This window comes from Cryptotermes secundus, unplaced genomic scaffold, assembly GCF_002891405.2.
Source record: "Cryptotermes secundus unplaced genomic scaffold, Csec_1.0 scaffold248, whole genome shotgun sequence".
Taxonomy (NCBI): domain Eukaryota; kingdom Metazoa; phylum Arthropoda; class Insecta; order Blattodea; family Kalotermitidae; genus Cryptotermes; species Cryptotermes secundus.
This window is the reverse complement of record NW_019737984.1, coordinates 940,282-965,281: the sequence shown is the minus strand read 5'-3', so window position 1 is coordinate 965,281 and position 25,000 is coordinate 940,282. Positions and strand designations below refer to the sequence as shown.

General features: G+C 41.0%; 1 protein-coding gene across 3 annotated transcripts in view; it reads left to right on the top strand.

The window, feature by feature from the left end:
* LOC111870588 (sodium- and chloride-dependent GABA transporter ine) overlaps positions 1-25,000 on the top strand; it is a 134,394-nt gene that overhangs the window by 12,053 nt on the left and 97,341 nt on the right. The window contains exon 1 of one of the 3 annotated variants that reach the window (XM_023862988.2): positions 17,263-17,470. The exons of the other annotated variants lie outside the window; for them this stretch is intronic. Within the exon in view, the coding sequence (XP_023718756.1) occupies positions 17,418-17,470 (53 nt within the window). The 5' untranslated portion in view covers positions 17,263-17,417. Of the gene's footprint in view, positions 1-17,262; positions 17,471-25,000 lie in introns of those variants that run through there. 3 annotated transcript variants of the gene reach the window in all.

Genomic DNA, 25,000 nt, shown 5'->3' with positions numbered 1-25,000 from the left:
GATACTCCTATTTTTAAATTTATTTTTAATCACATTGGCGCGTGTTTGCTAGGCAACGCGACAAGAAACTGTGTGGGTTCTCGGATTTGAAAAAATATACTTTTATTGGACAGTCACTTCTACACTCACAGTTATTCTCCACTTATAACGTCCTTTAGACGTTTCTTCTCCAATGTTACAACACTTCTGCTCTAGTCGGAGAAGAACTCTTGTGTTCTAGGCGGATAAGAGCTCTTCTGTTCTCTTGCCGAATACCAACTCTCCTGTTTCAAGGTGAAATACAAACTCTGCTGGTCTCTGGCCGACGTTGGACTGTTGTAACGTGCACTAAGACTCAATAGGGAATAACTTGTTGAAGGGTTAATTCTGCCCGCTGTTACGCAACAAACGCGGGAATATTTGTCTGCTTCAACAATTCGTTTGTAACGGTGGAAATTCCACTCTTAGATTGCTAGCCGTTGTATAGCAATGGATGCGTTCCGATTCCTAGCCGTTGTAGCGGGAACGCTGGTCGTTGCCTAGGAAATCAACCCAGATCTCCTAATACATTCTGGCTTTTTCGCGGCACGCCACGGTATGTATGATTCTGTAGTCTTTCTTTGATTTTCATTTCGTACATGTGAATAGTTTAGCGATTTTTTCACGGTGAGACGAACAGAATGAGTGACTTTTGCACTGAAGAATCGTAGGTTAACTACAATCAATTTACTGCTACCAGTATCCTGCATTTATATCGCAAATTACAACACATGAGACTGTTTATCAATACGAGATAAGATTTTCCCTAAATATTGAAAGACTCTTTATCTTAATCGTGGATTGAAGTGAGTCAGCCAGAAACATTCGGGAAGCGTCTGTCAGAATAAGGCGGGTCATTATCTTCCCCTTTGCCTCTGACGAATCGCACACCTTCAAGTATTACATCAGCATTATATTGCACATTTTCACTTGTCAGGAGTACAATTTAATACATATTGGATTCACGGAGTTGACTTTTTCTTGTCTTCTGGTGCTTGGACGTCGTTATGCTGACAGACGGCTTGTAGTCTCTTAAAATGAAGACAAAATTGAGTATTTATTTTACACACACACAAGGGAGCCATTGGATAGGAGCATTGGAGGAACCCAGAGTTGGTCTGACGCGGTGGCGAAAAGAAAAAAAAAATATTTGCGTCGCAATTTCAGTAATTGTTAGTGTAAGAACTCGATTCATAGGAGTGAGCAATGGAAGGACAAGTTTCGTCTGAGATTCCCTTTATTTTTAACATATGTGAAACTGGAAATAAAAGTGTTAGCTGGACTTGAGGTTCTCGCAGCGAAGTATTCTGCCTTCTGAGACATAAAGCCGTTTAGCCAGATGAATTGAAGAGAGATTTCAGAGGTACATATCGCCTACAGCCAGACAATAAACCAGTATGAAGCACGTATGCAGGATTTTGGATGACACTGGACAACAAAAATGATTTTTTTTGTCATATATGGAGGAATGGGTGGATCTCCCAGGTCTTTTTAACACTGAGTTTGAAAATGACATCTCGCCAATTGTGAGGGGATCATAAATGAAATTTGGCCGACGTTAACTATAATAACAACATCACAATATAAACTTCATATTGAACTCACGTAAAATGTAGCAGGCAACAAGCAGATTTCTGTTTGCCGCCTGATTTATGCTGTTTTCTTGCTTGTATTTGTATTCAACCTGAAAATGGGAGCTATATATTCCTCCGAAACATCAATTGACTTTAATCGCACTGCATTGCATTATATCTCAGAAAATTTGGAGTTTAGACGTGGGCGAAAACTGATTTATGATTTGTGATACAATATAGTTTCTTAGTTGCGTAAGAAGTTTGCATATTTATACCCTGTGGATGGAGGCATGTACCATGAAAACGTTGATATCATAACCCGAAGACTACAGAATGAATTACATGTAAAACGTTGAGATAGCAACTTGAATGGCCGGCTCTGCGACTTAACTTTCAGGAGTAAGAGGAATGACGGCTGAGAGAATTTGTTGTTGTTACAATATGTATATAATCTCGGATTTATATTTCTAAAAATGATTAAGGTTGGAATTAAGCCTGACTTAACTTTTATTCCCATCCTTTACGGCCCATTCTTCTTAAAATAATCACTTCATGTGGTTTTAATGAACCTGATCTGTACTCAAGAGCCTGTCCTATTATGAATTAATTAAATTGGATCAGTCTTTTCCTTAGCGTTTTAACAACGATTCCACAAAATTAAGTGAATTTAAATGTACTTAAGTTGGAGGGCCGTAGGGGATACTTTGAATTTACTATGTTAAATTTTAGTAGAATATAGGACGCCAGCGAAAAAAGAATCATACAAAACCACTCACTAGTTATTCTGCCTTTCAGAAAACTTCCCAAAGGACGGCAGATATTATTGTGACATGACGCTCGAAAGCAGGAATATTAAAGTCAGAATAGATGTTCATTGCTAGGCGACGACTCACTAAACACATTCCCGCGGCAACGAATACGCAAACGACAATCAACTAACTTTTGTTACTATGCAACGGCGCTCTAAACGCTCCTTCCCAACAATTGAGAGGCCGTGTCTTCTGCGTGGTCCGTGCAAAGTGATTATAAATAAGAGTTGAGAGGAAATGAGCGGAGTATCGAGATGCTAGCCACCCGGGATATAAGCTTAGGAGCAGAGGAACTGAATTGAGTTGAGAAGAGAGTTGCAGAAGAATGGCGATAAAAATAGGCAGTGAAAAGAAGACTTCATGTGTGATTTGAAGTGACAGTGAGACTATTATAAATCCGTTGCCAGGATACGACTAGTAAAGATTGAAACGGCGAACTGTAAAGAGTGTAGATCAGCAATACCGCTGTAATTGCCTGTAGTCCCGAGTTTTATGAATAAGATGCCAATAAATCCAATAATCAAATCCAAACCCCGTCTTATATATCACTCTAACCCCCAAAAACGTTACATTATTTGACTTTAAAATCGTTTACCCTGCTTCATTCATCACAATAGAGTGCGGACCAGACAGAAGTGAATCCAACATGACCGACGAGTGATGAGGATGTGGCCAGTCACTGCACTCGTCAGAAATGGCGTCGTGAATCTCCATAGAAAACCCCAGCCAGGCCCTTGAAATTCTCATATATCTTAAATTATATCATATATTCTTGAACGTAATTAGTAACTCTTAATATTGACACTCGGTAGCATAGTTTGTTGAGACATTATGCTACGAGCCGGAAGGTCGCGGGTTCGAAGCCCGATGAGGTCATTGGATATTCTTCAATTTATCTAATTCTTCCAGCGGCACTGTGGCCCTGGAGTCGACTCAGCCTAAAACAGAAATGAGTATCAATAATATTCCTGAGGGTAAAGGGCGGCCAGCGCGTAAGACTAAAATCCTCACCGCTATCTATGAGCCGATTGTCAAAAAAATGTGGGAGCCTCAACGTCTCACAACCCTATGGGCCTCCACGGCCTGTTACAGGGATAGCTCTTTTTACCTGTTAGCTTCTTAACAAGGACTTACATCTTGGACTTGGTGAAGTAGTCAGTATTCAGTGTAGTTGACTATGATTTTAATACCACATTGCTCATTATACAAGCATCTTGAGATAGTTCTGACGTAACTGCAAGGGCGTTCGTGTTTTAAGATAAAAACCGTAGAACAATGTTCTGTGTTTCTGCCCGCATAGATTCCAGTTTTGTATGAATCTAAGATCTCCACCAGAAAATAAAAAGTTTTAGTTAAACGTGCAGGAATTTAATTACAGTATTGTACAAAAATCACTGTCGCAGTTTCGGAGGGCAGTTCTGTTCATTATCTGCTTGAAATCAAAACTATAGAAAAGCAAATGTTTTGGTCCAGTTTTGAACACTAATTAAAACATTTCGGACAAAAATGCTTACATATATATCCAACATTAATGAACATTTAATTTCTACATTTAAGTGTCAATTTATGTGAATCTGACTATCTGATGGCATTGGCTACCTCCCTGCTCAGATTTCTTGTTTCCTATATGTTGATTGAACATGCGAGAACATGTAAATTTGGAAATTTTATATATAATTTTGCCGGTCACGTTAGCCGAGCGGTCTAAGACATGGACTGTCTTCGCTCGCTCGGAAGCCGGGTTCGAATCCCACTCAGGGCATGGATGTTTATGTGCGTTTTCTGTGATTATGTACAGGTAGAGGCCTTGCGACTAGCTGACCACCCGCCCAAGGAGTCCTACCGTATGTGTAAGATCTAGTAAAACCGAAGTGAAACGGAGAGTTTCATGGAGGTAGGCCTAGGCCCAAATGAGGACTGTAGCGCCAAAGAAAAGGAAATATATATAAAATTTTAACACAATAAAAATGTTCCCTAGCAGCGGCCGTCTTTTCTTGCATATTAAAGATCTGCTGCCTAGCAACGAATGTTGTTTCATTGTTTGTTTCGAGGTCGCTATCCATCAACGGCTGTACACGCTACAATACGTATGCATGTATTGTCACAAGTTAGAGACCAGACACGTGTTTTGGATTAATAAATGGGTTTATTGAATATTTTGTCTCTTAACTACAAATCATTATGACGTTCTCACTGGTTTGCACACCCTAAAAACCACTGTAGCTGCAGCACGCACAAAGTCTTCTATGATTTTGCTAGTCGTTACTTGGTGACATGTTCTCACCGGCTGGCGACGTCTCACGACTCTCTCAACTTAAACTGTTCGGCTTTTTTTTCTGTTAATTGTTGCTGGTCCTCGTCAGCACAGTGATTCGTGGTTCCAAGTCACACGGACACGTGACCGTATTTTACTGTCTGACGGCTCTGGAGCTTTAAGCCACTCTCGCTGTCACAGTTGTATGTGTTGGCAACGCACTTATACGTTCATAACCTGCTCCTTTTATTTTGACTGCAAATTGGTTTTTATTTTGTGGCAGTGGTATTACAATAAGACATAACATGCAAAATAACCCGCCACTCTCGATAAAAGCACAGCACACAAAACTACACAACAATAAGGGACACATACTGCATACAATGAATAGCTTTACAGTACAATTACAATTATACAAATACAATTCTCAATACAATACTAATATAGAAATCATTAATTAACCTAAAATATTTTAGATAAAAATAATAAAGAAATAATAATAATAATAATAAATAAAATTACAGTAGCATACTGTACGTTAATACTGTAGTATTTCATATCTTCATGGACTGATGCGCTGACATTTCCCCATGACCTCCCCTTCAGTTCACTTCACTACACTTATGTAACCTTCACATCCTCACCACAATTTACCTCCTTTCAACTCACTCCACTTCATTTCACTTTATTTCACTTCACTTCGCTTCGCTTCACTTCAGTGCATGTTTTTTATTTCCCCCACACCTTCACTTCGCCTTATTTATCACTTGCGTAACCCTTTTCCAAAAACGACTTGGTTTACAGGACAGAGTCCCTAAAGAATCTGCAGGCAGGTGGTTCCAGAGCTGGATGATCCTATTTACAAAGAAATATTTTCCGATATTTGTCCTTGCTTTCTGCTGCTAATTTTCCTATCATGGTTACCCTGCTCAGAGAGCATATCTTTCGCAATCTGCCACCTGTAGCCTTCCAAGCCCGCTCTCCCGTGATCTGTATTAATGTTACTTTAAAATAAATTCAAGTAACTGAAGGAATATTGAAGAAGGAAAAGGCAAGGATGCTCATGTGAATTCGAGTATTTGTTCTCCATGCTGTGAACGTAGTTCGAAACGTGTAATAGCCGTGACGTGTCAGATCTCGGGAATCTCACAAAGAGAACAGTCGTGACTTACGTAAATATCATGTCCTAACTACTTCTTAATTGCCGGTCACGGTAGCCTAGCGGTCTCAGGCATGTACTGTCTTCGCTCGCTTGGAAACCGGGATCGTGGTTTCGAATTCCACTCAGAGCATGGATGTTTAGTTTGTATGTGTGCGTTTTTCTGTGTTTGTATACAGGTAGAGGCCTTGTGACGAGCTGATCACCCGCCCAAGGAGTCCTAGCGAATGTGTAAGATGTAGAAAAACCGAAGTGAACGGAGAACTTCATGGAGGTAGGCCTAGGCCCTCTGGGGCTGTAGTGCCAGGAAAGAAACACTTCTTAATTAGAAGCTCGGTTTCGCATAGCGATATATTTCACTTCAGTCGTAAGATCATAAATACATGCTTTTATCTGTGGCAGTAACATAGTTGTTATATTCGAAGAGGTTGTGAGACATTCTTCACCTGTGCAGTTTCAGGAACATAAAAAGTTTAAGTAAATTATAGTGATTATAGTTTTCACTATCTTCCTTCTATCAACTTTTGAACGGAATTTTATGTGTACAATAGAAAGCAAGATTAATACATGTATCTTTTCACCACGGCATGGCGGGTCCTCAGGTTGCGGATGGATGAGACGGCCTCCAGATGTGGATGGTAGCTTCGAATGTATTAAATAAGCAATCGCTGACAGCCAACAAGGGGTGACTCTCTAGATTTGGGTTTGGGCATGTGGCTAACAACGTCTCACCGCAAAGAAAAAACATAAGCTTGTTACTTAATGTCATGGAGGTCCTCGGACTTCGACGGATTCTTTGAACAAACGAACTAAGCTTAGCAAAATGGTTATGAGATTTGGTACTTTGAATGCAAGAAGTCTGCATAGGACAGGTTCGCTCATGAGAGTTGAGAATGAAATGTCAAAACATAAGTTAGATTTAGTGGGAGTACAGAAGGTCAGGTGGGACAGAGGTGGCACCAAACCAGCTGGTGAATATACATTTTTCTATGGGAATGGGTATGAGAATAGTGAATTATGTACAGTGATTCTTTTGCGCTTAAAGGAATCATATCAGCTGTTTAAGAGGTACTTTGTGTTAGTGACACGATACCGTACCTAATGCTAGGAGGTCACTGGTGTGATATAATCGTTCTGAATATTCATGCTCCAACAGAGGATAAAATTGATGATAGGAAGGACAACTTCTACGAGGAAGTAGAACTTGTACTCAATAAATTCCCAAAATACCATACGAAAGTGTTGTTAGGAGATTTCAATGCCAAAGTTGGTAGAGAAGAAATTTTCAAACCAATTGGGAATGAGAGTTTACACGAAATTAGTCATGAAATGGAATAGAAATTTTATCACATCCAAAAATATGATTGTTAAAAATACAATGTTCCCACATAGGAACATTAATAAATTTACTTGAACATCTCCTGATGGGAAGATACAAAATAAAATTGGCCATATTTTGATAGATAGGAGACAGCATTCAAGTATACTTAATGTCCGATCATTCAGGGTAGCAGATTGTGATACTGGCCACTACCTGGTAATGGCAAAAGTTAGGGAGAGACTGGCAGTGATTAAACAAACAACACACACAGTTCATATGGAAAGGTTCAATCTTAAGAAATGAAACGAGGTAGAGGGTAAAGAGCAGTATCGGACTGGAGTCTCTAATAGGTACGCAGCTTTGGAAAACTTGGACACTGAGGTGGATATTAATAGAGCTTGGGAAACTATTAGAGAGAATATATAAATTTATGCAAAAGAGAATTGAATCATTGCGAATTGAAGGAACATAAGCCGTTGTTCGACGCAAGATGCTCGGAATTATTAGACCGAAGGAAACGAGCCAAATTGCAATGGTTACATTATCCAAGCGAAATAAATGGTGATAATCTGAACAATATAAAATATAAAGCCAACGGGCATTCCAGGAAAAAAAAAGAGGCAAAATTAATGAACTTGCGAACAACAGTCAGGACAAGAACAGGAATAAATGAATTTAAGAGGGATTACCAGTCTGTAAGTAACTTAATGAAGGATAGGAATGGTGATATGCCTGCAGATTCCCACAACATTTTTAATGAGTGGAAGAACTACTACTCTGTTATTGAACGTACTTAGGGTTGGTGATTTTAGGCAGATAGAAATACATACAGCCGAGCCATTAGTTCCTGATCCTAGTCATTTTGAGTTTGAAATTGTAATTTTGAAGAGATATAATGATCACATTCTGGACAGAAGTGATTCAAGCAGGAGGTGAAATACATATTTCATTCTGAGATTCAGAAGCTAATTACTTGTATTTGGAATAAGGAAGAATTGCCTGATCAGTGGAAGGAGATTGTTATTATACCAGTCCACAAGAAGGGCGGTGAAACTGATATCACTGCTATCAACTTCATACAAAATTTTATCCAATATCCTTCTCTCAGTGTTAAGTTTATACTCGTATATAGATGATATTATTGGGGATAATCAGTGTGGGTTTCGACGTAGCAGATCAACTACTGATCAGATCTTTTACATTTGTCAGATATTGGAGAAAAAGAGAGTACAATGAGATAGCACATCACCTATTCATAGACTTCAAGGAAGCCTAGGATTCAGTTAGGAGGGAAGTATTGTACAATATTCTGATAGATTTTGGGGTACCTATGACACTAGTTAGACAGATTAAAATGTATTTAAATGAAACTGATAGTAAAATCCGTATAGATAAATACAAGGGTTGGATGAAAAGTAGTGGCAACACTGCTGTAACATGAAAGATGTGCGTCAGATGGCACTAGCGCCTTCTGTAGCTGATATCATAAGTCCAGTTGAAGTAGTGCAGTGAGTGGCTCTGGTTATGTTTCATTGAGTTGCATTGTGCATCGTCTTGAAGTGCAGGATCCCAGTTCAAGCGCCCTAAGAACATGTTTACGGAACAAGAACAATGCTCCTGAATAAAAATTGTAGTAGCACGAGGTCGTAGTGCACAGAACTGTTATCAGGAACTGCGAGAAGCATGTGGTGATGCTGCCTTGCCATATCGCACAGTGGCACGATGGGTGAAATTGTTCCGTGAAGAGAGGGATGCCATTCAGGACAGCCGTTGTTCAGGACGACCCCACGTTGACAACCACACAATTCAGCTTCTTACTTCTTTGCTGGATGTCGATTGTCGATGGGCTGAGCAGGAGTTAGCTGCTGAGGTAGGCGTATTTCACAAAACCGTGCTCCACATTCTGCACGACATTCTTTGATACTGCAAAATTGCAGCGCGTTGGGTACCCCATACAATGTCCGAGGTGCAACAATGGCAACGTTATGCAATTGCACAGGACCTATTGGACCGGTACCAGAGGGATGGTGACGACTTCCTTGGAAGGATCGTCACTCTGAACGAAACTTGAGCTTGCTCATACGAACCGCACTTGAAGTGACAATCGAATGGAAGCATCCTGGCTCTCCTCGTCCAAGGAAAGTGCCCCCTACACAGAGTAATGTGAAGGCGATGTTCATTGTGGCATATGACACTGATGGAGTGTTACTGCACCACACTCTACCTCAACGACAGACAGTAAGCGCTGCCTACTGCTGGAATTTCCTGTGTAATCATCTTCGTCCAGCACTCAGGAGAAAACGACGACACTTGTTGGCAACGAACCCCATCATCCTTCATGACAATGCAAGGGGTCATACTGCTGACGCTGTCAAGGATTTCCTTCACAGCTGGCGATGGGAGCTACTGCAGCATCCGCCATACTCACCCGATATGAGTCCGTGCGACTATGATCTCTTTGTCAAAATGAAAGAACCACTACGAGGGACACGTTACAATACAAGAGAGGAGATTATTCGTGCGTAGGGTGGTCACTGCTGGACATCCACAAAAGTGGACGCGCTGATGGTGTACGACGCCTTCCAAAAATTTGGCAGAAGGTGGTACACATGGGGGGCGATTATATTGAAGGAATATAAATGTGTTTACCCCAGGTAATAAAGTCATTTCAGAAGTATAGAGATGGTGCCACTACTTTTTATTCGACCTTTGTATGTGACAATTTTCCTATTCCAAATGTTCTAAAACAAGGAAATGCTTTATCGCCATTGCTTTTCAACTTTGCTTTAGGAATATGCCATTAGGAAGATCCAGGAAAACCAAGTTGGACTGAAATTAAACTGGACACTCCTTCTGCTGGTCTATGCTGATGATGTGAATCTATTGGGAGATTACATAAGTATCATAAAAAAGAAAAAACAGGAACTTTAAATGAAGCTAGTAAGGAAGTTTATCTAGAAACAAACACAGAGGAAACTAAGTCTATGTTGCTGTCTCGTCACTAGAATGCAGGGCAAAATCATGACATAAAAGATGACTAACAGATGTTTTCAAAATATGGCATAGTTCAGATATTTGGAACAAACAGTAACATTTAAAATTTTATTCAGGAGGAAATTAAGATAGGAGATTGGATTCCTCTTCTTCATCTGCTGTCTAAAAACGAAAAATTTTAATATACAAAATTATAATTTTGCCTGTGGTTCTGTATGGGTGTAAAATTTGGTATTTGACATTAAGGGATGAACATGGACTTGGGGGTGTATAAGAACAGGGTGCTGAGGAGAATATTTGGACCGAAGAGGGAAGAAGTGACAAGAGGTTGAAGGAAACTGCACAGTAACGGACTTCATAACTTGTGAGCGTCGCCAATTATATTTAGAATAATCAAGTCAAGAAGGTGTGATGGGCATGGAATGTAACACGAAAAGGGGAGAAGTGGAATGCATTCAGAATATTGGTGGGAAAGTCAGAATGAAAGAGACCACTAGGGAGACCAAAACGTAGGTGGGTGGATAATATTAAAATGGATTTTAGAGAGATAGTGTGGGGTGGTATGGACTGGATTTATTTGGCTCAGGACAGGGACCAGTGGAGGGCTCTTGTGAACATGGTAATGAACTTTCGGGTTCCAAAAGATATTGGGAAATCCTTGAATAGCTGCACAATTGGCGGCTTCTCAAGAAAGGCTCAGCTCATTCGAATTAGTTAGTTAGACGTCTGCGTTCTCCTTACACACGAAATGCATTAGTATACTCCTGCCCCTACACTATAATTGGTATTCAATGGCCATTATCTCTAAACTAATGTGTACGGAAGAAATGCGCATAACAGAAACATTAACCTGTTTACTGGCCGGTAGTTTTGCCTGAAACGTGTTCTAATCTACTCAGCATTTCTTGAAATACAGCCAATATTGTTTTTACACCGTTATGTAAATTGGTGGACTGTGTGTTTTGCAAACTGCCAATTTATATAACAAGGGCTTTATCAAATTTCACCAAATCCGTTCTGCTGTATTCAGTATACAATGAGCTAATAATTATCAACGTTTCAAAACAGTAGCGAATTTTGTGCGACAGGGTAACCGCTTTGTGGAAGGCGATGTGAAATGAACCGAGTGTGTTTATACTGATGTGTTGACTTTCAGTGAAATTTGATATCGGAATTCTGCGCTGAAATTTGTAGGCGATTTTTTCCGAACCAGATTGGTTAATTCAGAGCCTATACTTTTTAGACATATGAAAGAAATGAGTCTGTTGTATATGTGCGAACGGACTGCTGTAGTACTGCAGACAGGGGGAAAATTACGTTCATGAAAATGACAAATTTTGAGAACGCGAAATACATGCTGCCGAACCGCTAGACCCAGAGCCAAGCTTCAGGGAGATTTAAATTGCCAGTGACAATTTAAAAGAATGTACGAGGGTCGTACTGAAAGTCATGAGCAACAATTTTTTGTAAAGTAACGTGCTTTATGATTGACAAACCAAATACACCACCTCAATCCACACACCTTTCTTTATTTTTCCACATAATCGGCGCTTCTTTGTACACAATTCTCCCAGCGTTCTGGGAGTTTGAAAATTCCCCTTCTGTAAAATTCCGTTCCAGCCATCCGAAGACACTGATGCACTGCTTTCTGAATTGCCTCCCTTGTCTCAAAACGTTGTCCACGCAGCTGATCCTTCACAAATCCGAAAAGATGGTAGTCGGAGGGTTCCAGATCAGGGCTATAGGAGGGGTTCTGGGGTTGACCTTCATGGTCTTCGGTCAATAATCGCGGGGCCCAACGAGCACAAACTTTCCTACAGCCCAAGCTTACAATCATCTCCTGTACTGCACTCTGCCCTATTCCAAGTTTTCGGGCTATTGTGTCCACAGTCACACGCCTGTCATCTTCAATGATCTCATCCACTCTTTCCTTGTTGAGTTCCGTTGAGGCTGTTCGAGGACGGCCGTCTGAGGCTCATCTTCGATGCTGGTGTTCCCATCTTTAAAATGTTTCACCCATCTTCGAACACTGCTCGCACCCATGCACACACTTCCATAAGCACGCTGAATTCAGAAACAGTGCGTCAGTGTTTTCGGATGGCTGGAAAGAAATTTTACAGAAGGGGAATTTTCAAACTCCCAGAACGCTGGGAGAAATGTGTACAAAGAAGTGGCGATTATGTGGGAAAATAAAGAAAGGTCTGTAGATTGAGGTGGTGTATTTGGTTTGTCAATAATAGAGCATATTACTTTACAAAAATTTGTGCTCACGACTTTCAGTACGACCTACGTATATTTCCATGTAATGATATAATTTGAAGTGAAGTACTCTAAGCAAAAAATGGAACACCGCACTTCGTGATACATAAACTTGTAGTCTGTTTCTTGGTTAGGGAAAAATTCCGACGTAATTGAAAGACTCGAGCAATGTCCTTGTTTATGAGACAGGAAACAATACCAATGGCAATTATTTCTGAGAAATCTCTCTCTTATTAACATCATATAGAATTGTGTCCAGTACCCTTTTGACACAACACTATTCGTGATTTAAATTCGTGCTGACCATAAATTTTAATTCGATCGTAGAAAAATCCGCGAGCGATGAACCATAGTCAGCAGGTGGCTGCAATTGAGCTCAGTCTGCAGCCACTTGCTCACACTGGTTCCTCGCTCGCGGATTTTTCTACCCTGATGATGGAGGCGATACGTTCCTCCGAAACGTCGGTTCACATAAGATCTACACTGCGCCAAATCCCAGAAGACGGCATTCTTCATAGTCACCGCCATGAAAACCTCAAATCTTGCAGGTCATTTATTGAGCACATCTTCTGCACTGAAAAATAGGAATATATTTTATCATTGTGTCAGGTATTTATAGATTATGAGAGAGTCTGATATTATTAGGAGTGAAACAGGTCTACTGTATAAGACTTTAGTTGAATTCGGAATAAGGAGGAAACTTGTTAAGTCAGTTAAGACGTCTAATAAAATTTGTATGGTTAAAAATTTGTCTGCTTTTCAGTTCGCCGTAGGTTCTCAGTCTGCCATGTTCCACTAGGAAAGATCAGGAGAATCAGGCAGTGATATAAATGAGCTGCCAGGCTGTTAGTAGATCCAGTAAATAGCAACAGACTAGAACATTGTTTTACACAAATGATTATTCAGTATGATAGACATACCTTCGTATTTATGTCGTAGCTATCCTTTTCGTATGATTTTGTTTCGAGGAGATTCGATATATTAGTTTAATTAAGAGTAAGCATTTGTGTTCCTTTCTACACTCATATTGTCAGTTGTGGAAGAAGACACTCTTTAGGGCAGACTGTTAGTAAAGCAGGCATTGCCGCTTTGTGTGTTCATCCGTAGGCGGTTATTCCCCTTCTCAGTGCTGCCACCTTGCCAACTGGGGACATTTTCCTTAGGCTAACCTCGCTTATGTTTTGCATTCGGCATGTCCTTGGCCAGTTTAAGTAGGGGCTTCATACTCTTCCTCAACCTGCCGTGGTAAGGCAAAAAGGTGAAGTTGTCCCTGTGCTTAATCAATTAGGCACTACATCTATTTATCTTTATTCCTGTTGCTCCCACTTGGAGCGTTAAACACCCATGAAATGCTTGGTTTCACTTAAGTTTCTTAATCTTAGAAAATCGGTAGGACTCCTTGGACGGGGGATCGGCCAGTCGCAAGGGTGCTACCTACACACAAACACAGAATAAACGAAGACAAACATCCGTGCCTTGAGTGGGATTCGAATTCACGATTCTGGTGGTCGAGCGAGAAAAGACATTTCATGCCTTTGACCACGCGGCCACTATGATCGGCTATTGAGCACTCAAAACAAAAAACAAACTCCGTGGTTTTAGTCCGCAAGCGAAATATACCGACTGAGCGACCGCCTCTTGTCGGCGAAGTTAGTGCCAAATTTAGCGGATAGAGGGTGTCACGTGGTCAGGGCAACGAATCCCCACAACCGTTAATCTCGGTTTTCTAGACCGGAGCCGCTATTTCTTTGAAATAGCTCCTCAATTATCATCACAAGACTGAGTGGACCCCGTTTGAGACTACTGCTTCTCAGAAAATATCTTGTAGCGCCGGGAATCGAACCCGATCTCTGGATCTGTAGCCAGGAACTCTTAACCACTAGACCACAGAGGTGGTCCTATTGAGCACTCGGCAAGTTAAAATAACATACCCGCATTTACTCTTAATTCCTCAGCTTAAATTCTATGTCTCGGGCGTTGCTCAACTCTTTAAAGACTTGCTGCAAAATTGCTGCTGATCCTCCCCAGGACTTTGCTTCTTGGTTCCGAGTCCCATGGTACTTACGAACATATTTTACTCTCTGACGCTCTGCGAGCCTTTAAGGATCCCATACACGTACGAGTCTGGCTCGCGAGTCCGGCTCGGTGAGCTTGACTCGGGAGCCGAGCTCGGATTAATTTCACCACAAACGCATGAGCTGACTCCTAACTTTGCGACCCACACACGGACGAGATTGTCTCATTGGAACCCGAGCCGAGTCGGAATCGCGAGCCAGACTCGTAGGTTTATGGGCCGCCTAAGATTATCTCCATCGCTTAAAGACTGAATTTCTTCTAAATATTACATAAGAATTCGTTTCATACTTCACAGGAAACACATTACGCCTCCGCTTCAAAAACCAACCGGTTAATGCTGTTCGGGGGAAAAATCGCTCAAATGCACTCTGTGGGTAGAATGCAGAGTTTGGGTATTTTAAAACAGGCGGTATGTGCAGAATCCACAGAGCAGCAATGGATTAAATAACCTCTGTTAATATCTGAAAGCCAGTTAATAAACTATTGAACGACTATTCTGTGGAAACATATTGGAACGTGTTGGGTTACTGGATACGCCGTAGAGAATGTTAATGTGGTTTATTCAACAACCTGCAAATCTCGGCTACAATTAATTATAACAATATTGCGGGGTTTCACAATTTATAGCCCTATTCGCAAATCAAATGACGCTATTGTCAGTAGACTACACGTTTCACAGTACGGGAGCTATACAAGTGTCACTGTGTTACACATTCCCAAATAATTCTCAGTTATCACAAACTGTCACTGATTATCACACTTTTACTCGTAACTCGCCTCTTGCTAGATTCCAACTCTACTCGCAGGCTGCTGCCTTGAGAACTGTTGATAAAACACTGGCTCGACTACTACTGAACTAACCGACGGCCACATTACAACTCTCCTCGCAGGCAGTGCAGCTCTCTTATATAGTGGCTGTGTGTGCCTGTTACGTAGCAACGCTGTTACCTCACGCTGTCTTACGTCACCGCGATTTGACTCGCGTTGCCTAGCTACCAGGACGCTGGGACTCGGCTAACTTCGGCTCCGCTCGGCGCGTCAGCTCCGGGGGGGGGGGTCCAGCTAGCGCGACACGTCACAATATTTTCAATAATGCGGTTATTATTAGTAACCAGTAATCACTTAATATCTCCAACATATATTATGCACTTAATATTCACTTCAGTTCTTCCACTGTATCACCAAACATCTTCAGCCAACATCATTACACAGAGTTTTCCTCGATCAGTTGGCGATTATTCAGTTGCTTGGGGATTTTCCTGTCGTTGTGGAATCTAATAATTCAACACCGTTACCAGAGCCACATCCTGAGACCCTCCAGTTCAGTATGCAGCTACAAAATGTTTTCCTCTCTGTGCTTCCTCACAAGTGTCAGGCTTGTCAAGTATATTTTATTTACCCATAAAGTTAACGAATAGTTTACGTAATTAGACTGTCGCAGCGTGTTGACATAAAGCATCGCGTTGGATGTCTAAACTAGTCACATTTAAAAATCTTACATGGCAAATACTGATCAGTGTCCTGTCACCGTTCCTGAATTAAAGCACTTTAGAATTACAAAACACTTGTCAATATTGTACGCATATACAGTGGGATGTCGGAAGTCCGAACCCATGTCAGTGCGAACTCCCAGTAATCTGAAAGAATTTCGCTCACTCATGGAGCTGAACCCTTCTTGAGAAGCCGCCAGTTGTTGGTTATACTCAAGATTTTCTCAGGTTTTCGTAGAACCCGAAGGTTCATTACCGTATTCACAAGAGCCCTTCATTGGTCTCTGCAGAATCACGCATAAAAAAATCGACAACTCCGTGGCTTTAGTCCGCAAGCGAACTATACCGACCGAGCGACTGCCGCTTGTCGGTGAACTTTAATGCCAACTTTTTGCGGATAGAGGGTGTCGCGTGGTCAGCGCAACGAATCCCCACGGCCGTTAATTTCGGTTTTCTAGACTACCACCAAAAATTGCAAAATTTCCAATTATTTTACTTTCGTGCAGGAAAAATGAATTGCTGTGAAACATGATATTGTCAAGGGGTTTGGATTGGTAATTATATTTATTGAACACTTATAAATCGTAACTAGTGATTATAAAGTTGACACTGATTTGTGCACACTACTAATCACTACACCACACGCTTTGTGGCCTTCATTATCCGTTTCCTGTCAACAGCATCCAACAATGTAGAGTCCTCTGTTTCCATACTCATGTCCTTACCGGCTGGCGACTGAAGTAACCCTGTTAAATAATTGATGACTGCATTTAAAAAGTATAATATTTTACCAAACTTTGTTATTTATGCATTAAATGTACCTGTAAATCTTTTGAATCGATTATTTTACTAAAAACTCTAATTATACGTTGAAATCCAGTAATCCGAATGAGTAGATAGTCCGTACACACCAGTGTTTCCGTCAGTCCGCATTATTGAGGTTGCGCTATGTACTGTATATAAAGCCAAGGAAAGATATACACGATGCCGGACTGCATTTACACACTACTTGTGTACACTTTCAATTTGGGAGTTTGACTAAGCTAAATCTCTCCTTCTCTTTATACATAACATCACATCAAAACAAGTTATTCGCTGTTGTTATTTTATTCATAATAAAGTTTTTCTTTTTTACAAAATAAACACGAGTCTCTCCGTGGCTTTTCTCACTGCCCGAAGAGCCATATTTCATGAACGTGGGAGGTAAAGGAAAGGAGGGGAGTCAAGGAATTGGATTCGCTCTTACAAAATGTCTCGTAGTTCAGAATTATATCCTCCTCGAAGGCCACTCACTCAGGCACTGTCCAGTAATGTGTACGAGTTTCTTTGTGTAGCGGAAGTCTGCGTATCTGCCGTGATTGCAAAATTAAAATAATAACATACACGTGTGATTCGTTTTCATGGAAATCAATTATGTAGATTGCACCATAGATCAAAGAACCAGTGATAAGTAAAGATACAAGATGGCGGCGGCTGGAATAAATCGGCAGAAATTCAACGCACCAGAATTTTCCAGGTTAGATAAAGAGTTCCTTAAATTGTAGTCTGAGGATCATTGAGTGAAGTGTGACTCAGTGTCTGAAAGAATTCATCCTAAAAATAATATCGTTTGCTATAAGATTCGTAAATATGCTCAGAATTCACGTAGCAATATTTCTTCTTATTTTTCTACTACTACTTCTTCTTCTTCTTCTTCTTCTTCTTCTTCACGCACTAAGCTAAAAAGCCTGTGACTTTTCCGGTTGATCTCTCTATCTATTACTCGGTCTTTCCAAACATTTTCTTTGATGGAGTTGCTCTTCTGGTTCTTCTATTTCGTCTTTCAGGGGTCACCGAACCGTTTCGAAAGCATTGTGAAGTGGCAATTACGGTATTTGGGTTTCAAAATAAAGTACACTCATGCATAGCACTAACCGAGTCCAATAGCGAACTCAGACGATAACAGAATGTTCAGCAAAGCCAATGGTACTCACCCTCCAAATCTCCTTCTCGAGGGATGATTTCAAGAAAAGGTTTCAAGGTGCAGCAATGAGCATAAGTTTAACAACGAATGCTGACCGATTTATCTTCATCAAAAAATATTACGTAATATTAAAACCCCTTGGTATTATGAAAATGTAAATTTGTCTCTGTGCGTAACTAATTAAGCACTAGGCCATGAAGGCGTATGGGGAGTGGATGTATGGATCCACATTTTCTTGACCTCGGCACTAGCTTGGATAGCGTAGTCTGTATAGCGACTAGCTATGGACTGGACGATGGAGGTGTCCAGTTCGAGTTCCGGTAGGGTCAAAAAAATATTTTCTCTTCCCAACGTCGTCAAGACCGGTTCTGGGGCCTACCCAGCCTCCTATCCAATGGGTACCGGGGGTTCTTTTCCCGGAGGTAAGGCGGCCAGGGCTCGAAGCTGGCCGCTCATCTCAAGCTAGTGTGAGGTCAAGAAAATGTGGATCTATACATCCACTCCCCCATACGTCTTCATGGTTTAGTGCTTAATCAGTTAAGCAACCTTACGTTACCTTTACCCTGGTATTATAAGCCTTCAAACCATGAGGTGCTTTGTGCATTATCACGTAAATATACATAGAAATGTTTCAGAGTCTCTTTTTGTTGCCTTCATACACGTATTTGCTGTTCTATGAGTGCTGTTACGGATATCACGATTTTCCTTGCGCTTTGGTCATAACAATATAATTTTTTGACACCGATTCTTAGACACCATTATAAATAAGACGCACCCCCATTTTAGAAATCTTGAATTGTGAAAAATATGTGTCTTAGAATCGAAGAAATTCATTACCAAAAGGGCCAAAGCATAATAATTTTCAATGGGCCAAAGCGGTAGTAATGAAAGTGGCCTACTTTTCCCCCAGCTGGATACAGCATGAGGGACTGCAGAGAGACCAGAACGGTGCAGCACATTGCACAAGGCGGAGTAAGCCGACATACGAGGACCTTCCGCTAAAAGAGCGAAGGAACTGTTGAAGCTAAACAGGAACCAGCTACGATGGGTGGTAGGACTACTTACAGGACACTGTCACCTCAAAGGACATCTCTTCAAACTGGGACTAAGTGATAGTCCCACTTATGAGAGGTGTCAGACAGAAAACGAAACAGCCACACATGTCCTGTGTGAATGTGAGGCCTTAGCTTCTTTGAGACTACGTCACTGGGTCAGTACTTTATGGAACCAAGAGACTATTTTGACGCCCCACGTACAAAATCCTGCGCTTCATTCGAAGCGTGGGGTTGCTGAGGGAATAATTAAAAAAGGGGAAGCACAATGGACCACTGAGGTCGCGGTGCAAGGGCCAAGGAGGCCTAACCTTCATACATTCATTCATTCATTCATTCATTCATTGAAGCCGACATGTCATCAGTCTATCTGGAGTGACGTTACATGACTTCTTCTTTCGGGATTCAATCATTTGATAATCATTTTTGAAAGGGAGTGAAATGTGGCATATTACGGATGTTTTATCTACTTTTAACCTGCATTCTTAAAGTAGGAAATGCGATCTCCTTGCTGTTTCTGAATGCCTGAACAAATCTTTACGAAATTTTGCACGTAAATCATGGCACCTGAGCCCACCTCAATGGCGTACTTCATAAACCCCTCCCTTCAGCCTGTGTTGTGTCTGTATGTGTTGCTAAGTAAGGGATCGGTAAACACGTTCCAGCGGCAACCAATACGTGCAACAACAGAAGAGTTACTGGACGCGGCGTCCTCTCTTCCTCTGTACTGTCCGTATCGTATTACAGGAGAGTCTATGGCTTTGTCCACGTGTCCCAAATTTTAGTGTATGCACCGCCGAAGAAGTCTGAAGGCTCCCACAGTCGTCAGTAAGATATGGTCATGAATCCCGTGGGACTCGGAACCAAGAATCAGTGTTCTGGAGAGGGCCAGCAGCAGCTTACTTGATTCGACTGTATAACCCATATCGTTGCTAGGCAACGGTTCGATAAACACATTCCCGCTGCGAAGAAGAATTGTTGGAGGTGTCGTTTTCTATGCGGTATTTGCCGTATTAAGAGAAAGTAGGTCATTACTTCTGACCAGAACCTCTTGTTACAAGTGTATTCTGCAGTAGAATTTACGAACGTAAATTACTGCTCCTGTAAGATTTTGGGCGGATTATATAGTGTTCAGTGCCGCACTGAATTGTCGGGTTTCTGTAGGCTAGTTTACCTGCCTTGTATGTGAAGCTGTTCAGTAATTCCGGGACTCGCCATTATGAACTGATACTTGGGTTACTCTGTTCCAAGGCAACTTGGTTGCTGTCACAGCCGGTGCTGTTGCCTGCCAGATTCATTTCGCATCTCACAGCAGGACTCTACATAGAAGTGCGGCGATTGCTTTCATTCGAGATTTCGTTCGAGGTCGACTTCATTCTCTTATACTTTTCCATTAAGCCATTATCTCGAAGTGAATTAAACCACCCGCTTTATCACAGTTCCATCCAACTCGCCGAATGAAACCTCTATGTCGCAGATGCTATAGAATGAATGTCTAAAAGCGCAGTTAACCAGGATACTCTATATGTATTGGTAAAGTTGTCCCTGTACTTAATTAAGCACTACACCTTGAAAACGTATGGGGGAGTTGGTGTATAGATCACGTTATATGATATTAAATGTAATCATAAAGGTAAAGAGTAAAGTTGTACCTCTTATTATCTAATTAACCACCACTCCATGCAGGCGTTTGGGAAAGTGGAGGTAAAACTCTACAATTCTTGATCTCATCACTAAATGAAAATGAGTGGTGAGCTTCACGCCCTTACGGTTTACTGGCCGGGAAAGAGCCCACTGAATCCTTGATTCGGGACTGGGTGAACCACAGAGCTGGTCTTGACCCTATGCAGAGAAAGAAATCTCTTGCACTTGCCGGGATGAAAACCGGTCATCTAGCCCATATCTAGTCTCTGTACCGACTTAGCTATCCGTGCTCCTAAACTTAATTCATAGAGCTCATAATGTTACACTCGTTATAGACCGTAATTAATTATCAACAAATCAGAAAACCTTATTCACTAACTACATAACAAAAACTCCGCATAACAATAAACTTATTCCTTTCCTCAGATATTTTCAATTTATATTATCCGTTGTATATACTCATAAATTTGAATACATTAATATCAATTCAGTTTGGTCTTCTCTCATCCTTATCGTTACGATGCTGGTCTTGAAGGAATACTCGGTTGTTAAATAGCATTAAGCCATTTCCTCTTTAGTTCGAGTCCCGGTAGTGTAAAATATTTTCTCTTCTCCACGTCGTCCAGACTGGCTCTGGGGTTCACCTAACCTCCATTCCAATGGATACCGGGGGCTCTTTCCCCGGAGGTAAAACGTTCGGAGCGTGAAGCTGACCACTCAACTCCAGCTAGTGCCGAGGTCAAGAAAATGTGGATCTATACATCCACTCCCCCATACACCTTCATGGCATATTGCTTAATTAGTGAAGCACAGGGACATCTTTACCTTACCTTTTATTCTGTGGCGCTACAGCCCCAATTTGGGCTTAGGCCTACCTCCATGAAACTCTCCGTTTCACTTCGGTTTACTAGATCTTACACATTCGGTGGGACTCCTTGGGCGAGTGATCAGCTCGTCGCAAGGCCTCTACCTGTAGACAAACACAGAAAAATGCACACAAACATCCATGCCCTGAGTGGGATTCGAACCCACGATCCCGGCTTCCGAGTGAGCGAAGACAGTGCATGCCTTAGACCGCTCGGCTACCGTGACCGGCACAGGGATAGCTTTACCTTTTACAATTTACTATTTGTATTTGTTTCAAAACAATCCCTTTCTCCTATACCGCTTCAGAAACTACACGGACGTTTACACCAAATATTTCTGGCAGCAAAAATGAAAGACTCTTTCTAATTCATTTATTACATCGCTGATTTTTGTTTCATACTTCCATGGTTGGATACTAGGAGCAATATAAGAAGCGCGACCAGCGAGGGGAGAAAACCCAAGTACACGTATTTCTGAGAGAACAGTCGTAATACGGAGGTAATAAACGTGGCTTCTCAGTGATTCGGAGTCCATTTCTTCTGCTTTCAGTTCTATTTCAAATTCAGCGTTATGGAAATGAGAGCGATGTGATGCTGTCACACTGTCAGTTTCACAGTACCACAAGTAGCCTGGGTCCATGCAGAACCAGAGTAGCTTCCTTTCTTCCCTACAGTATTCCTGTGAACGCGCTCTGAACTATGTAATTACAGTATTAAATAAAAATTAATAAATCCGTATATTTCGTCCCGTTGTCTAGCGAATTTTATTCTGTACTAGCTAAAGTGCCGTATTCGTCCATCTCCAAAAAAAGAAAGAAAGAAAGAAAGAAAATAAAGAAAAAAGAAAAGAAAGAAAGAAAAAGAAACTACATGGTTTTAGTTCGCAAGCGAACTATACCGACCGAGCGACCGCCGCTTGTCGTTGAAGTTAGTGCCAACTTTAGCGGATAGAGGGTGTTGCGTGATCAGCGCAACGAATCCCCAAGGTCGTTAATTTCGGTTTTCTAGACCTGAGCCGCAATTTCCTTGAAGGATCTCCTTAGTTATCCTCACGTGGTTGAGTGGACCCCTTTCCAGACTCACTACTTCTCAGAAAATCTGGTAGCGCCGGGAATCGAACCCGGGCCTCTGGATCTGTAACCAGGAAATCTGACCACTAGAGCATCTCCCGAATTCTTAAAATAAACTATACTGAAACAATTTCTACTAAGTTAACATATCACGCACTTACTTAATGCTTTTAAGTGTGCCTATTTCGTGTTAATTCTCTAAATGCACCTTCATTGCACTTCGTAGACGGTGTAAAATACTCGTATCATAGCACAGTTCACTTGAATGTCAGACCTGCTTATGTAAGTTGGAGCACTGCGAGATGCAGAGACTAAATCACTCTTACTTTAAGTACATTCAGAATTGAATAAGAAAGTAAGTGATATCATCAATCTGTTGAATTATTTAGAGCCTTGAAATCGCCTGGTAATAAATCCTGCAAATGCCAAGAAAATCCCTTTAACCTTGAACCGCATGTGTTTGCCCAGCAACAGAACAACGGTGGACATAAATCACTTTATGCATTATTCCTTACACGATCTTCAGTAAACCACGGAACAGGCAGAACGAAAGTAAACAGGGAGACAGACTGTATTTAAGATTATTTCGTAAGAAGACAGGAAAATTTGCATCTGATTGCGGTTGTAAGTTACATGACTGATATTCAGTTTAAAATTCACGAATATAGGGCAGACGAATTAATTGTGTGCTAGCATGCTCGGTACATTCTAGACATATTGAATAGATTGTTATACTATACTATAACATTTTAGATAAGTTTCTGTATTTTTTGAATTAATGATAATAAGAGACAGGACTTTTATGCACTAATAATCCCTTAAATATGAATGCATTTATACATGAAAAACTTTCGAAATATGCACATAAAAATTTATACCCAATATTAAAATTTATTTTACATAATTTAAAACCAACAAATCAATATTTAAGTTCATTTTATGTAATCACTGAATGATTCACTTGCAATAAAAAGCTATACTTAAATACAAATCATGCAACAAAGCCAACATATTTCATTACAAATTTAAAAAAACCAATGGTACTCACATTTAGCTCTCCGAACTTTCAACTTCTGTTCTGTTGCAGTTCACAGTTACTAAATGTTCTAGGTTTTCCATAGTTAGTCGCCTCCTATTGTCTCGTAAGATGTCCTTATAGCGGGGAAAACTTCTTTCCACCTCACAGGAACTTAGGGGCGCATGTACAAAAGCCGCTATTTGCTCCACTGCTAGTGATTTTTACTTGGCAGTTCAGTATGTTTACTAAAATTTATTCATATCCTGGATTTTTTTTAAAGAATGCTGTGTACATTTTCTTTACGGCTTCACCAACCAATTTGGAACAGTGGTTTTGAACACGCTTAACGACTGATACAAACTAGTATTGCTGTGGCTTGCCTCCAGTGAAGAAATGGCGGATGGAAGATGAGAGAAGTGGGCAGATATATAAGAAAAATTAGTTTCTAGTTCTGCGTTTTTTAGTACATCTTGGGCAATTTGAATTGATGCTGCACTTTTGGGATCAAATATATTCACAACATTCCTGTTTCTAAATGTTCGGTATAATAACTAGCTGCACACAGTCACGTGCCCCAGCGCGTTAAAATTTGGTTCTGGGGGAAGTGGAACGCTTGGTGCTGCTGCTTTAAAGGCTTCTTTTCTGTATGGCGCTTTAACAGATACCTTCTTCACAGAAGACACCAACTTCTCAACAAGCAGAAAATTTGCATGAGTTGTTTCTGCAACACGGTGCAACTCATGGGCAAGGCATGCCAAATGTGTCTTATTTGGAAATATAACTTTAAGAGCAGTACCGGCTTTCATCATATAACTTGCGGCATCAGTCACAAAGAGCAATACGCGCTCATACTGAATGCCATTCGGCCATAGTAAATTCATGGATTTGATAAAAGAATTCGGAACCTGCGGAGCTATTTGTGGTTTCAAATTGCTCTACCGCAAGAAGATATGGGGTAGATTGAAGAAAGCACTCTTCTGGGATTTGGCACCGTGTATATGTGGTGTTAACCGACGTTTCGGAGGAACGTATCGCCCCCATCTTCAGGGTTGAAGAAGTATAAGTAAATCTGCAAGCGACAACACCGTGAGACACGGTCAGTCTGCTTGACCGTGTCTCACGGTGTTGTCGCTTGCAGATTTACTTATACTTCTTCAACCCTGAAGATGGGGGCGATACGTTCCTCCGAAACGTCGGTTAACACCACATATACACGGTGCCAAATCCCAGAAGACTGCTTTCTTCATAGTCACCGCCGTGAAAGCCTCAAATCTTACATGGGGTAGATTGTTCAATCTTGTTAAGGGATCCAACTATACAATTTTCAATAAACCGTCCCTCACAATCTTGTGTTTCGTCGATTGATACGCACACAAAATTATCTTGAATCTTATCTCTAATGCTTTCAATTGTAAGATCGTAACACTGCTTCA